Genomic DNA, 17,499 nt, shown 5'->3' on the forward strand with positions numbered 1-17,499 from the left:
AACGATATCTTAACCGCCATCGATAAGAAACATTACTGTGCAGCCCTATTCATTGATCTGGCCAAGGCTTTCGACTCTGTCAATCACCACATCCTCATCGGCAGACTCGACAGCCTTGGTTTCTCAAATGATTGCCTCGCCTGGTTCACCAACTACTTCTCTGATAGAGTTCAGTGTGTCAAATCGGAGGGTCTGCTCTCCGGACCTCTGGCAGTCTCTATGAGGGTGCCACAGGGTTCAATTCTTGGACCGACTCTCTTCTCTGTATACAACAATGAGGTCGCTCTTGCTGCTGGTGAGTCCTGAATCCACCTCTACGCAGACGACACGATTCTGTTTACTTCTGGCCCTTCTTTGGACACTGTGTTAACAACACTCCAGGCAAGCTTCAATGCCATACAACTCTCCTTCCGTGGCCTCCAATTGCCCCTTAAATACAAGCAAAACTAAATGCATGCTCTTCAACCGATAACTACCTGCACCTGCCCGCCTGTCCAACATCACTACTCTGGACGGCTCTGACTTAGAATACGTGGACAACTACAAATACTTAGGTGTCTGGTTAGACTGTAAACTCTCCTTCCAGACCCATATCAAACATCTCCAATCCAAAGTTAAATCTAGAATTAATAGGCTTCCTATTTCGCAACAAAGCATCCTTCACTCATGCTGCCAAACATACCCTTGTAAAACTGACCATCCTACCAATCCTCGACTTTGGCGATGTCATTTACAAAATAGCCTCCAATACCCTACTCAACAAATTGGATGCAGTCTATCACAGTGCAATCCGTTTTGTCACCAAAGCCCCATATACTACCCACCATTGCGTCCTCTACGGTCTCGTTGGTTTGCCCTCGCTTCATACTCGTCTCCAAACCCATTGGCTCCATGTCATCTACAAGACCCTGCTAGGTAAAGTCCCCCCTTATCTCAGCTCGCTGGTCACCATAGCATCTCCCACCTGTAGCACACGCTCCAGCAGGTATATCTCTCGTCACCCCCAAAACCAATTCTTTCTTTGGCCGCCTCTCCTTCCAGTTCTCTGCTGCCAATGACTGGAACGAACTACAAAAATCTCTGAAACTGGAAACACTTATCTCCCTCACTAGCTTTAAGCACTAACTGTCAGAGCAGATCACCGATTGTATTTTATTTATTTATTTATTTTGCTCCTTTGCACCCCATTATTTTTATTTCTACTTTGCACATTTTTCCATTGCAAATCTACCATTCCAGTGTTTTACTTGCTATATTGTATTTACTTTGCCACCTTGGCCTTTTTTGCCTTTACCTCCCTTATCTCACCTCATTTGCTCACATCGTATATAGACTTGTTTATACTGTATTATTGATTGTATGTTTGTTTTACTCCATGTGTAACTCTGTGTCGTTGTATGTGTCGAACTGCTTTGCTTTATCTTGGCCAGGTTGCAATTGTAAATGAGAACTTGTTCTCAACTTGCCTACCTGGTTAATTAAATAAAGGTGAAATAAAAAATAAATAAAAAATAAAGAAAATAAAGACAAACCTTAATTTATCCCAGTAGAAACTCTCATTTTGCTCTGTTGTTTCCTTTTAGTTCTTAAACGTTAAACTGTTTCCGTAATGAATCTGCCCCTGCTCTCTCTGTGAATCATTCACCATCCCTCCCTGCTTCACTTTCACCTCTCACACAGTCTCCCTCTAATCTCCTTATTGTGTTTGTGTGGTGAACATTTGCCTGAGCAACAATAGTAGAATCGGTGGTTCGGTTTTCAAAATAAAAGTTACCCATTGAATCGGATGCAAACGGAAATAAATTGTGGAATCATGCAACAATCCTGGAGGGCCTTTAGGTTGATAAACATATATAATACATTCAACAAAAGACAATAATTAGTTCATTTGACACCAAATAAAATCTGTTAAAATTGCTCTGTGGATGTTTAGTATTCAGGACTGCAACATACCTTCAACGTGCAGCCTTATGGATCCTGGGTTCATGACATATCGTACCAGCCTTATGGATCCTGGGTTCATGACATATCGTACCAGCCTTATGGATCCTGGGTTCATGACATATCGTACCAGCCTTATGGATCCTGGGTTCATGACATATCGTACCAGCCTTATGGATCCTGGGTTCATGACATATCGTACCAGCCTTATGGATCCTGGGTTCATGACAGGGGGTACCAGCCTTATGGATCCTGGGTTCATGACAGGGGGTACCAGCCTTATGGATCCTGGGTTCATGACATATCGTACCAGCATTATGTATCCTGGGTTCATGACATATCGTACCAGCCTTATGGATCCTGGGTTCATGACAGGGGGTACCAGCCTTATGGGTCCTGGGTTCATGACAGGGGGTACCAGCCTTATGGATCCTGGGTTCATGACATATCGTACCAGCCTTATGGATCCTGGGTTCATGACATATCGTACCAGCCTTATGGATCCTGGGTTCATGACAGGGGGTACCAGCCTTATGGATCCTGGGTTCATGACATATCATACCAGCCTTATGGATCTTGGGTTCATGACATATCGTACCAGCCTTATGGATCCTGGGTTCATGACATATCGTACCAGCCTTATGGATCCTGGGTTCATGACAGGGGGTACCAGCCTTATGGATCCTGGGTTCATGACATATCGTACCAGCCTTATGGATCCTGGGTTCATGACAGGGGTACCAGCCTTATGGATCCTGGGTTCATGACATATCGTACCAGCCTTATGGATCCTGGGTTCATGACAGGGGGTACCAGCCTTATGGATCCTGGGTTCATGACATATCGTACCAGCCTTATGGATCCTGGGTTCATGACAGGGGTACCAGCCTTATGGATCCTGGGTTCATGACATATCGTACCAGCCTTATGGATCCTGGGTTCATGACATATCGTACCAGCCTTATGGATCCTGGGTTCATGACATGGGGTACCAGCCTTATGGATCCTGGGTTCATGACATATCGTACCAGCCTTATGGATCCTGGGTTCATGACATATCGTACCAGCCTTATGGGTCCTGGGTTCATGACATATCGTACCAGCCTTATGGATCCTGGGTTCATGACAGGGGTACCAGCCTTAGGGATCCTGGGTTCATGACAGGGGTACCAGCCTTATGGGTCCTGGGTTCATGACATATCGTACCAGCCTTATGGATCCTGGGTTCATGACAGGGGTACCAGCCTTATGGATCCTGGGTTCATGACATATCGTACCAGCCTTATGGATCCTGGGTTCATGACATATCGTACCAGCATTATGTATCCTGGGTTCATGACATATCGTACCAGCCTTATGGATCCTGGGTTCATGACAGGGGGTACCAGCCTTATGGGTCCTGGGTTCATGACAGGGGTACCAGCCTTATGGATCCTGGGTTCATGACATATCGTACCAGCCTTATGGATCCTGGGTTCATGACATATCGTACCAGCCTTATGGATCCTGGGTTCATGACAGGGGGTACCAGCCTTATGGATCCTGGGTTCATGACATATCATACCAGCCTTATGGATCTTGGGTTCATGACATATCGTACCAGCCTTATGGATCCTGGGTTCATGACATATCGTACCAGCCTTATGGATCCTGGGTTCATGACAGGGGGTACCAGCCTTATGGATCCTGGGTTCATGACATATCGTACCAGCCTTATGGATCCTGGGTTCATGACAGGGGGTACCAGCCTTATGGATCCTGGGTTCATGACATATCGTACCAGCCTTATGGATCCTGGGTTCATGACAGGGGGTACCAGCCTTATGGATCCTGGGTTCATGACATATCGTACCAGCCTTATGGATCCTGGGTTTATGACAGGTGGTACCAGCCTTATGGATCCTGGGTTCATGACATATCGTACCAGCCTTATGGATCCTGGGTTCATGACATATCGTACCAGCCTTATGGATCCTGGGTTCATGACAGGGGGTACCAGCCTTATGGATCCTGGGTTCATGACATATCGTACCAGCCTTATGGATCCTGGGTTCATGACAGGGGGTACCAGCCTTATGGATCCTGGGTTCATGACATATCGTACCAGCCTTATGGGTCTTGGGTTCATGACATATCGTACCAGCCTTATGGATCCTGGGTTCATGACAGGGGTACCAGCCTTATGGATCCTGGGTTCATGACATATCGTACCAGCCTTATGGATCCTGGGTTCATGACAGGGGTACCAGCCTTATGGATCCTGGGTTCATGACATATCGTACCAGCCTTATGGATCCTGGGTTCATGACAGGGGGTACCAGCCTTATGGATCCTGGGTTCATGACATATCGTACCAGCCTTATGGGTCCTGGGTTCATGACATATCGTACCAGCCTTATGGATCCTGGGTTCATGACAGGGGGTACCAGCCTTATGGATCCTGGGTTCATGACATATCGTACCAGCCTTATGGATCCTGGGTTCATGACATATCGTACCAGCATTATGTATCCTGGGTTCATGACATGGGGTACCAGCCTTATGGATCCTGGGTTCATGACATATCGTACCAGCCTTATGGATCCTGGGTTCATGACATATCGTACCAGCCTTATGGGTCCTGGGTTCATGACATATCGTACCAGCCTTATGGATCCTGGGTTCATGACAGGGGGTACCAGCCTTAGGGATCCTGGGTTCATGACAGGGGGTACCAGCCTTATGGGTCCTGGGTTCATGACATATCGTACCAGCCTTATGGATCCTGGGTTCATGACAGGGGGTACCAGCCTTATGGATCCTGGGTTCATGACATATCGTACCAGCCTTATGGATCCTGGGTTCATGACATATCGTACCAGCATTATGTATCCTGGGTTCATGACATATCGTACCAGCCTTATGGATCCTGGGTTCATGACAGGGGGTACCAGCCTTATGGGTCCTGGGTTCATGACAGGGGGTACCAGCCTTATGGATCCTGGGTTCATGACATATCGTACCAGCCTTATGGATCCTGGGTTCATGACATATCGTACCAGCCTTATGGATCCTGGGTTCATGACAGGGGGTACCAGCCTTATGGATCCTGGGTTCATGACATATCATACCAGCCTTATGGATCTTGGGTTCATGACATATCGTACCAGCCTTATGGATCCTGGGTTCATGACATATCGTACCAGCCTTATGGATCCTGGGTTCATGACAGGGGGTACCAGCCTTATGGATCCTGGGTTCATGACATATCGTACCAGCCTTATGGATCCTGGGTTCATGACAGGGGGTACCAGCCTTATGGATCCTGGGTTCATGACATATCGTACCAGCCTTATGGATCCTGGGTTCATGACAGGGGGTACCAGCCTTATGGATCCTGGGTTCATGACATATCGTACCAGCCTTATGGATCCTGGGTTCATGACAGGGGGTACCAGCCTTATGGATCCTGGGTTCATGACATATCGTACCAGCCTTATGGATCCTGGGTTCATGACATATCGTACCAGCCTTATGGATCCTGGGTTCATGACAGGTGGTACCAGCCTTATGGATCCTGGGTTCATGACATATCGTACCAGCCTTATGGATCCTGGGTTCATGACAGGGGGTACCAGCCTTATGGATCCTGGGTTCATGACATATCGTACCAGCCTTATGGGTCTTGGGTTCATGACATATCGTACCAGCCTTATGGATCCTGGGTTCATGACAGGGGTACCAGCCTTATGGATCCTGGGTTCATGACATATCGTACCAGCCTTATGGATCCTGGGTTCATGACAGGGGTACCAGCCTTATGGATCCTGGGTTCATGACATATCGTACCAGCCTTATGGATCCTGGGTTCATGACAGGGGTACCAGCCTTATGGATCCTGGGTTCATGACATATCGTACCAGCCTTATGGGTCCTGGGTTCATGACATATCGTACCAGCCTTATGGATCCTGGGTTCATGACAGGGGGTACCAGCCTTATGGATCCTGGGTTCATGACATATCGTACCAGCCTTATGGATCCTGGGTTCATGACATATCGTACCAGCATTATGTATCCTGGGTTCATGACATATCGTACCAGCCTTATGGATCCTGGGTTCATGACAGGGGGTACCAGCCTTATGGGTCCTGGGTTCATGACAGGGGGTACCAGCCTTATGGATCCTGGGTTCATGACATATCGTACCAGCCTTATGGATCCTGGGTTCATGACATATCGTACCAGCCTTATGGATCCTGGGTTCATGACAGGGGGTACCAGCCTTATGGATCCTGGGTTCATGACATATCATACCAGCCTTATGGATCTTGGGTTCATGACATATCGTACCAGCCTTATGGATCCTGGGTTCATGACATATCGTACCAGCCTTATGGATCCTGGGTTCATGACAGGGGGTACCAGCCTTATGGATCCTGGGTTCATGACATATCGTACCAGCCTTATGGATCCTGGGTTCATGACAGGGGGTACCAGCCTTATGGATCCTGGGTTCATGACATATCGTACCAGCCTTATGGATCCTGGGTTCATGACAGGGGTACCAGCCTTATGGATCCTGGGTTCATGACATATCGTACCAGCCTTATGGATCCTGGGTTCATGACAGGGGGTACCAGCCTTATGGATCCTGGGTTCATGACATATCGTACCAGCCTTATGGATCCTGGGTTCATGACATATCGTACCAGCCTTATGGATCCTGGGTTCATGACATGGGGTACCAGCCTTATGGATCCTGGGTTCATGACATATCGTACCAGCCTTATGGATCCTGGGTTCATGACATATCGTACCAGCCTTATGGGTCCTGGGTTCATGACATATCGTACCAGCCTTATGGATCCTGGGTTCATGACAGGGGGTACCAGCCTTAGGGATCCTGGGTTCATGACAGGGGGTACCAGCCTTATGGGTCCTGGGTTCATGACATATCGTACCAGCCTTATGGATCCTGGGTTCATGACAGGGGTACCAGCCTTATGGATCCTGGGTTCATGACATATCGTACCAGCCTTATGGATCCTGGGTTCATGACATATCGTACCAGCATTATGTATCCTGGGTTCATGACATATCGTACCAGCCTTATGGATCCTGGGTTCATGACAGGGGTACCAGCCTTATGGGTCCTGGGTTCATGACAGGGGGTACCAGCCTTATGGATCCTGGGTTCATGACATATCGTACCAGCCTTATGGATCCTGGGTTCATGACATATCGTACCAGCCTTATGGATCCTGGGTTCATGACAGGGGGTACCAGCCTTATGGATCCTGGGTTCATGACATATCATACCAGCCTTATGGATCTTGGGTTCATGACATATCGTACCAGCCTTATGGATCCTGGGTTCATGACATATCGTACCAGCCTTATGGATCCTGGGTTCATGACAGGGGGTACCAGCCTTATGGATCCTGGGTTCATGACATATCGTACCAGCCTTATGGATCCTGGGTTCATGACAGGGGGTACCAGCCTTATGGATCCTGGGTTCATGACATATCGTACCAGCCTTATGGATCCTGGGTTCATGACAGGGGGTACCAGCCTTATGGATCCTGGGTTCATGACATATCGTACCAGCCTTATGGATCCTGGGTTCATGACAGGGGGTACCAGCCTTATGGATCCTGGGTTCATGACATATCGTACCAGCCTTATGGATCCTGGGTTCATGACATATCGTACCAGCCTTATGGATCCTGGGTTCATGACAGGGGGTACCAGCCTTATGGATCCTGGGTTCATGACATATCGTACCAGCCTTATGGATCTTGGGTTCATGACATATCGTACCAGCCTTATGGATCCTGGGTTCATGACATATCGTACCAGCCTTATGGATCCTGGGTTCATGACAGGTGGTACCAGCCTTATGGATCCTGGGTTCATGACAGGGGGTACCAGCCTTATGGATCCTGGGTTCATGACATATCGTACCAGCCTTATGGATCCTGGGTTCATGACATATCGTACCAGCCTTATGGATCCTGGGTTCATGACATATCGTACCAGCCTTATGGATCCTGGGTTCATGACATATCGTACCAGCCTTATGGATCCTGGGTTCATGACAGGGGGTACCAGCCTTATGGATCCTGGGTTCATGACACATCGTACCAGCCTTATGGATCCTGGGTTCATGACAGGGGGTACCAGCCTTATGGATCCTGGGTTCATGACACATCGTACCAGCCTTATGGATCCTGGGTTCATGACATATCGTACCAGCCTTATGGATCACAATTATTGCGTAATTTCTTCACATTTCATGGACCCAAGATCCAGAGGTAAGGCTGTACAGTGCAGTAGAAGTCTGCCCCAATGCAATTCTAATACAGCCACAGTGGGACTTCAACTATTTTTTGTTTGTCAAATGAACTACTTATTGTCTTTAGTTTAATTCATATAACAACATTCAAACCTTGTTCAGCATTACCTAATCCAAATATGGCATTATATCCACTATTTGAATATTTTTGCATCAGTTTCAATATTGGACCCTTATTTTGAAGGCGAACTGCAAATTCCATTGTTGCTCATCCTTATTCTAGCTAGCATCACACAGGTGCTTTTCCGACGGGATACAATAACAACTTGTAACCTGCACGGTCTCAAACAGAGTCGAGAGAAGAGTAGCGGTCGGTATTCGAGATCTGCCTGCGTCACAGAAGAACCACACAAGAACTGGACAGAAAAAACAACTCAAAATCTGTCAGACCATCGGAGAAGTGAACTCGAACGAGACTGAGAGAAAACGGAGCCTTTGTGTTCAGAAGCAGCAGGGAGCCGAACTGGAGGAAAGATGATGAGTTTTCTGCCATACTTCTCCGCTGAGACCTGGACCCTCCTGGCCCTCCTCATCACCTTCATTGTAGTGTAAGGACTTACATCAAATCAAATGTTATTCGTCACATGCATCCTAGTTTATCTCGTGGAAATAATCAGTCAATAATATTTCACAAATAAAATAAAGCCGAGCTGGTTCATGAAAACAACAACTTTTGCAGTCTTGGCAAACACTTCTTATACATCTGTCCTCCTTACGTGACACCCATAGTAACTCTTCTAATTGACTCATCACCTCTGGCCTTTACCCACTGTTATCTTATTGCCTTGCACTAAGTTTGGTTTCACTTTAGGGCAAGGAAACTTTAGAGCCACAGCAATAGCTCAACAATACAGACATGTTCTCAACTAGGACAGGTGCATGTAGGACCATAGCAACAGTCCATAGGAATAACCAGTACATGTAATCCTGCTAACTCCTCTGAAGGGAACACTCATGTTCTGATAAAATCCCAAGAGGTGTAACCATAGCAACAGTCCATAGAAATAACCAGTACATGACATCCTGCTAACTCCTCTGAAAAGAACACTCATGTTCTGGTAAAATCCCATGAGGTGTAACCATAGCAACAGTCCATAGAAATAACCAGTACATGTCATCCGGCTAACTCCTCCGAAAGGAACACTCATGTTCTGGTAAAATCCCAAGAGGTGTAACCATAGCAACAGTCCATATAAATAACCAGTACATGTCATCCTGCTAACTACTCCGAAAGGAACACTCATCTTCTGATAAAATCCCAAGAGGTGTAACCATAGCAACAGTATATATTAGACCATACCACTGCTACCAAAATAAACAGCCATGTCCTCTCCCCAGACAGGTGCATGTCTAATGGTGTCTGATGACCCAAACCCACATAAACAGTGCACTCATCTTGCAGACCTTCCTGAAATGCATCATGGCCACAAATGTTCTGGAAAAGGCTCAATATTAACCGGTGTAGACTAACAGTGAAATGCTTACTTACGGTTCCTTTTCCAACAATGTATCATAACTCAAGAAGAGACCCAGATGGGGACACAGGATGAAGATGGTTGGAGTCTTAGATGTTTAATAGTCCAAAAAGAGTAGGCCAGTGAATGGTCGTGGACAGGCAAAAGGTCAAAACCAGATCAGAGTCCAGGAGGTACAGAGTGGCAGACAGGCTCGAGGTCAAGGCAGGCAGAATGGTCAGGCAGGTGGGTACAGAGTCCAGAAACAGGCAAGGGTCAAAATCGGGAGGACTAGAAAAAGGAGAAATAGCTTGGACATACAAGACGGACTGGCACAGAGAGACAAGAAACACAGGGATAAATACACTGGCACAGAGAGACAAGAAACACAGGGATAAATACACTGGCACAGAGAGACAAGAAACACAGGGATAAATACACTGACACAGAGAGACAAGAAACACAGGGATAAATACACTGGGGAAAACAAGCAACACCTGGAGGGAGGTGGGGAAAATGACAAGGACTGGTGAAACAGATCAGGGTGTGACACAATGATAACATGGTAATTTGCAGAATAACATGGATACATACAGAATAACATGGTTATATACAGAATAACATGGATATAAACAGAATAACATGGTTATATACAGAATAACATGGATATAAACAGAATAACATGGATATATACAGAATAACATGGCTATAAACAGAATAACATGGATATATACAGAATAACATGGTTATATACAGAATAACATGGTTATACACAGAATAACAAAGTAATATAGAGAATAACATGGTTATATACAGAATAACAAAGTAATATAGAGAATAACATGGCTATATACAGAATAACAAAGTAATATAGAGAATAACATGGATATATACAGAATAACATGGCTATATACAGAATAACTTGGTTATATACAGAATAACATGGATATATACAGAATAACATGGATATATACAGAATAACTTGGTTATATACAGAATAACATGGATATATACAGAATAACATGGATATATACAGAATAACATGGCTATATACAGAATAACATGGTTATGTACAGAATAACATGGTTATTTACAGAATAACATGGTTATTTACAGAATAACATGGTTATTTACAGAATAACATGGTTATTTACAGAATAACATGGCTATATACAGAATAACATGGCTATATACAGAATAACATGGTTATGTACAGAATAACATGGTTATACACAGAATAACATGGTCAAATACAGAATAGCATGGCTATATACAGAATAGCATTGTAATGTACAGAATAACATGGCTATATACAGAATAACAAAGTAATATAGAGAATAACATGGATATATACAGAATAACATGGCTATATACAGAATAACTTGGTTATATACAGAATAACATGGATATATACAGAATAACATGGATATATACAGAATAACATGGCTATATACAGAATAACATGGTTATGTACAGAATAACATGGTTATTTACAGAATAACATGGTTATTTACAGAATAACATGGTTATATACAGAATAACATGGCTATATACAGAATAACATGGCTATATACAGAATAACATGGTTATGTACAGAATAACATGGTTATTTACAGAATAACATGGTTATTTACAGAATAACATGGTTATATACAGAATAACATGGTTATATACAGAATAACATGGCTATATACAGAATAACATGGCTATATGCAGAATAACATGGCTATATACAGAATAACATGGTTATATACAGAATAACATGGCTATATACAGAATAACATGGCTATATACAGAATAACATGGTTATGTACAGAATAACATGGTTATTTACAGAATAACATGGTTATACACAGAATAACATGGTCAAATACAGAATAGCATGGCTATATACAGAATAGCATTGTAATGTACAGAATAACATGGTTACATACAGAATAACAAAGTAATATAGAGAATAACATGGATATATACAAGGAGACTATACTTAATATAACTTCTCTAGAACATATTACTATTTAGTGTGTGTGTGTGTGTGTGTGTGTGTGTGTGTGTGTGTGTGTGTGTGTGTGTGTGTGTGTGTGTGTGTGTGTGTGTGTGTGTGTGTGTGTGTGTGTGTGTGTGTACACAGGTACGGGTACTGGCCCTACGGTGTATTCACTAAGATGGGTATCCCTGGTCCCAAACCCCTACCTTACTTTGGCACAATGATGGAGTATAGAAAGGTTAGTACCCATTCAGAATAAATATCTCTCTCTCATATTTTAAACAACAGTGTTATTTTTATCCTATGGAAAACAATACATTGAGAAGGAAAAACAGGACTAGCTGGTTGTTTGTTGTTTGAACAATAGATAAATACAAGGTCATTTGAGACCTGATCAGTCTAGAAGTTGTATTATTGACCCTGGGGACCATATAAAATAACCCTCCTCAACCCTCACCTATTTCAGGTGTGTTCTCTGTTCAGCTGTAGGACACACCTACATGACCTCCTAGGGCATGTTTTTTTTTTATCTCGCTCGCTCTCATTCCATCTCTCTCTCTCTCTCCCCCCCCCCCTCTCTCTCTCTCCCCTCTCTCTCTCTCTCTCTCTCCCCCTCTCTCTCTCTCTCCCCCTCTCTCTCTCTCTCCCCCTCTCTCTCTCTCTCTCTCTCTCTCTCTCTCTGTCTCTCTCTCTCTCCTCTCTCTCTCTGTCTCTCTCTCTGTCTCTCTCCTCTCTCTCTCTGTCTCTCTCTCTGTCTCTCTCTATATCTCTCTCTGCAGGGCTTCACTAACTTTGACAAAGAGTGCTTTCAGAAGTATGGGAGAATCTGGGGGTGAGTTCAGTTGGCTGTACCGTACTAGGATGACTTACAACTGTACTATTCCTTACAATTCATCACCTGCTGGAGCTGTCATGTGACCATGAGGAATGGTAGTAGTAATATCAACAACAACCCGACTAATGTTTTCTTTGTAGTTTTATATGAGGTGGTTAAATGTGTGTCTATGTTTCTCCTCTGTGAAGGATCTATGATGGGAGGAAGTCTGTTCTGTGTATCATGTAGTTGTATATATAGTGGTTAAAGCCAGGTCTATGTTTCTCCTCTGTGAAGGATCTATGATGGGAGGCAGCCTGATCTGTGTATCATGTAGGTGTATATATAGTGGTTAAAGCCAGGTGTGTGTTTCTCCTCTGTGAAGGATCTATGATGGGAGGAAGTCTGTTCTGTGTATCATGTAGTTGTATATATAGTGGTTAAAGCCAGGTCTATGTTTCTCCGTTGTGAAGGATCTATGATGGGAGGCAGTCTGTACCATGTAGTTGTATATATAGTGGTTAAAGTCAGGTGTGTGTTTCTCCTCTGTGAAGGATCTATGATGGGAGGCAGTCTGTACCATGTAGTTGTATATATATGTAGTGGTTAAAGCCAGGTGTGTGTTTCTCCTCTGTGAAGGATCTATGATGGGAGGCAGTCTGTACCATGTAGTTGTATATATATATATATATATATAGTGGTTAAAGCCAGGTGTGTGTTTCTCCTCTGTGAAGGATCTATGATGGGAGGCAGCCTGTTCTGTGTATCATGGACAAAAGCATGATCAAGACCGTCCTGATTAAAGAGTGTTACAACATCTTCACCAACCGCAGGGTGAGACACACACACGCGCACACACACACACACACACACACACACACACACACACACACACACACACACACACACACACACACACACACACACACACACACACACACACACACACACACACACACACACACACACACACACTGAATAATAATAACCCTACATGTATTGCTGATACTATTGATACATTATTTGTGGCATCATTTCAAAGTAGTGTGAATATGATGTAAGCAGAATGAGCATTATTGAATCATATATTTGTTCAAACTGTCCTCCATGTTGTAGAACTTTACGTTTCTGAACGGTGAGCTGTTTGACGCGGTGTCCGTTGCCGAGGACGATACATGGAGACGGATCCGCAGTGTCCTCTCACCTTCCTTTACCTCTGGACGACTAAAGGAGGTAGAACCATCCCTCCATCCCTCCCTTTCTGCTTTATCAACTTGTTATAAACTCATTATAACTTGATATAAACTCTATAAACTCATTATAGCTTGTTATAAACTCAGAACTTGTTATAAACTCTTCAGCTCATTATAGCTTGTTATAAACTCATTATAGCTTGTTATAAACTCATTATAACTTGTTATAAACTCTATAAACTCATTATAGCTTGTTATAAACTCTTCATTAACTCATTATAGCTTGTTATAACTCTCTATTAACTCATTATAGCTTGTTATAAACTCTCTTTTAACTCATTATAGCTTGTTATAAACTCTATAAACTCATTATAGCTTGTTATAAACTCTTTATTAACTCATTATAGCTTGGTATAAACTCTTTATAAACTCTATAGCTTGTTATAATTCTTCATTAACTTATTATAGCTTTTTATAAACTCTGTATAAACTCATTATAGCTTGTTATAAACTCAGAACTTGTTATAAACTCTTCAGCTCATTATAGCTTGTTATAAACTCATTATAGCTTGTTATAAATTCTATATAAACTCATTACAGCTTGTTATAAACTTCATCACATCACATTGCCAAATACATTTAAACTCAGTTTTTCACAATTCTTGACATTTAATCTGAGTCAAATTTCCCTGTTTTAGGTCAATTAGGATCACCACTTAATTTTAAGAATGTGAAATGTCAGAATAATAGTAGAGAGAATTATTTATTTCAGCTTTATTTCTTTCATCACATTGCCAGTGGGTCAGAAGTTTACATCATATTTGGTAGCATTGCCTTTAAATTGTTTAACTTGGATCAAATGTTTTGGGTAACCTTCCACAAGCTTTCCACAATAAATTGGGTGAATTTTGGCCCATTCCTCCTGACAGAGCTGGAGTCCGGTTTGTAGGCCTCCTTGCCTGCACCCCCAAAACATGATGCTTCCACCCCTGTGCTTCACGGTTGGGATTCTTCGGCTTGAAAGCCTCCCTATTTTTCCTCCAAACATAACGATGGTCATTTCTCTCTATGGCCAAACAGTTCTATTTTTGTTTCATCAGACCAGAGGACATTTCTCCAAAAAGTACCATCTTTGTCTCCATGTGCAGTTGCAAACCGTAGTCTTGCTTTTTTATGTCGGCTTTGGAGCAGTGGCTTCTTCCTTGCTGAGCGGCCTTTCAGGTTATGTCGATATAGGATTCGTTTTACCGTGGATATAGATACTTTTGTACCCGTTTCCTCCAGCATCTTCACAAGGTCCTTTGCTGCTGTTCTGGGATTGATTTGCTATTTTTGCACCAAAGTACGTTCATCTCTAGGACACAGAACGTGTCTCCTTCCTGAGGGGTAGGATGGCTGCTTTTGTTTGTACAGATGAACGTGGTACCTTCAGACTTTTGGAAATTTCTACCGGAGGACCTGAGACCTAGGACAATGCCTCGGGACAACCTGGCCTGATGACTCCTTGCTGTCTCCAGTCCACCTGGCCGTGTTTTCACTGCTGCACCACCCAGGACCCCCGATCTTCTTTATTCTAATGACATGATTGAATCATAATATAGGCCTAGAATTAGATGCAGATCACTTCTCCTCACGAAGATTTAATGGTTTAACGCTAAAGAGCTTTTTATAAAGAGACGTCATGCTGTTCATACAAATAACTGGGAAATAACCTGGGAAAGGTGAGGAGTTACCGGTTTCTCTCTGTTATTTATCCTGGGAAAGGGGAGGAGTTACCGGTTTCTCTCTGTTCTTTATCCTGGGAAAGGGGAGGAGTTACCGGTTTCTCTCTGTTATTTATCCTGGGAAAGGGGAGGAGTTACCGGTTTCTCTCTGTTCTTTATCCTGGGAAAGGGGAGGAGTTACCGGTTTCTCTCTGTTCTTTATCCTGGGAAAGGGGAGGAGTTACCGGTTTCTCTCTGTTCTTTATCCTGGGAAAGGGGAGGAGTTACCGGTTTCTCTCTGTTATTTATCCTGGGAAAGGGGAGGAGTAACCTGTTTCTCTCTGTTCTTTATCCTGGGAAAGGGGAGGAGTTACCGGTTTCTCTCTGTTCTTTATCCTGGGAAAGGGGAGGAGTTACCGGTTTCTCTCTGTTCTTTATCCTGGGAAAGGGGAGGAGTTACCGGTTTCTCTCTGTTCTTTATCCTGGGAAAGGGGAGGAGTTACCGGTTTCTCTCTGTTCTTTATCCTGGGAAAGGGGAGGAGTTACCGGTTTCTCTCTGTTCTTTATCCTGGGAAAGGGGAGGAGTTACCGGTTTCTCTCTGTTATTTATCCTGGGAAAGGGGAGGAGTAACCTGTTTCTCTCTGTTCTTTATCCTGGGAAAGGGGAGGAGTTACCTTTTTCTCTCTGTTATTTATCCTGGGAAAGGGGAGTAGTTACCAGTTCTCTTTGTTCTTTATCCTGGGAAAGGGGAGGAGTTACCGGTTTCTCTCTGTTCTTTATCCTGGGAAAGGGGAGGAGTTACCGGTTTCTCTCTGTTCTTTATCCTGGGAAAGGGGAGGAGTTACCGGTTTCTCTCTGTTCTTTATCCTGGGAAAGGGGAGGAGTTACCGGTTTCTCTCTTTTCTTTATCCTGGGAAAGGGGAGGAGTTACCAGTTTCTCTCTGTTCTTTATCCTGGGAAAGGGGAGGAGTTACCAGTTTCTCTCTGTTCTTTATCCTGGGAAAGGGGAGGAGTTACCGGGGTTCTCTCTGTTCTTTATCCTGGGAAAGGGGAGGAGTTACCGGTTTCTCTGTTCTTTATCCTGGGAAAGGGGAGGAGTTACCGTTTTCTCTCTGTTCTTCATCCTGGGAAAGGGGAGGAGTTACCGGTTTCTCTGTTCTTTATCCTGGGAAAGGGGAGGAGTTACCGGTTTCTCTCTGTTCTTTATCCTGGGAAAGGGGAGGAGTTACCGGTTTCTCTCTGTTCTTTATCCTGGGAAAGGGGAGGAGTTACCGGTTTCTCTCTGTTCTTTATCCTGGGAAAGGGGAGGAGTTACCGGGGTTCTCTCTGTTCTTTATCCTGGGAAAGGGGAGGAGTTACCGGTTTCTCTCTGTTCTTTATCCTGGGAAAGGGGAGGAGTTACCGGTTTCTCTCTGTTCTTTATCCTGGGAAAGGGGAGGAGTTACCGGTTTCTCTGTTCTTTATCCTGGGAAAGGGGAGGAGTTACCGGTTTCTCTCTGTTCTTTATCCTGGGAAAGGGGAGGAGTTACCGGTTTCTCTCTGTTCTTTATCCTGGGAAAGGGGAGGAGTTACCGGTTTCTCTCTGTTCTTTATCCTGGGAAAGGGGAGGAGTTACCGGGGTTCTCTTTGTTCTTTATCCTGGGAAAGGGGAGGAGTTACCGGTTTCTCTCTGTTCTTTATCCTGGGAAAGGGGAGGAGTTACCGGGGTTCTCTTTGTTCTTTATCCTGGGAAAGGGGAGGAGTTACCGGTTTCTCTCTGTTCTTTATCCTGGGAAAGGGGAGAAGTTATTGGTGTAAATCTGGGTAACTGGGTTACTGCCATTCAACCCTAATCATTAGGCAGCACTCTGCTAACCACTCTCTCTCTCTTTACCTCTCTCTCTCTCTCTCTACCTCTCTCTCTCTCTCTACCTCTACCTCTCTCTCTCTCTCTCTCTGTCTCTCTCTCTCTACCTCTGTCTCTCTCTCTCTCTCTACCTCTACCTCTCTCTCTCTACCTCTCTCTCTCTCTCTACTCTCTCTCTCTCTCTCTCTCTCTCTCTGTCTCTCTCTCTCTACCTCTGTCTC

At 44.1% G+C, this 17,499-nt stretch overlaps 1 protein-coding gene across 1 annotated transcript in view; it reads left to right on the plus strand.

Annotated features, from left to right (window-relative positions):
• Positions 1-8,516: 8,516 nt before the first annotated feature.
• The window catches only part of LOC135535125 (cytochrome P450 3A27-like), an 82,388-nt gene continuing 73,405 nt past the window's right edge, over positions 8,517-17,499 (plus strand). The window contains exons 1-5 of the mRNA XM_064961848.1: positions 8,517-8,828; positions 11,866-11,959; positions 12,501-12,553; positions 13,270-13,369; positions 13,652-13,768. Of these exons, the coding sequence (XP_064817920.1) occupies positions 8,755-8,828; positions 11,866-11,959; positions 12,501-12,553; positions 13,270-13,369; positions 13,652-13,768 (438 nt within the window). The 5' untranslated portion in view covers positions 8,517-8,754. The remainder of the gene's footprint in view (positions 8,829-11,865; positions 11,960-12,500; positions 12,554-13,269; positions 13,370-13,651; positions 13,769-17,499) is intronic.

This window comes from Oncorhynchus masou, unplaced genomic scaffold (genome assembly GCF_036934945.1).
Source record: "Oncorhynchus masou masou isolate Uvic2021 unplaced genomic scaffold, UVic_Omas_1.1 unplaced_scaffold_446, whole genome shotgun sequence".
Lineage (NCBI taxonomy): Eukaryota > Metazoa > Chordata > Actinopteri > Salmoniformes > Salmonidae > Oncorhynchus > Oncorhynchus masou.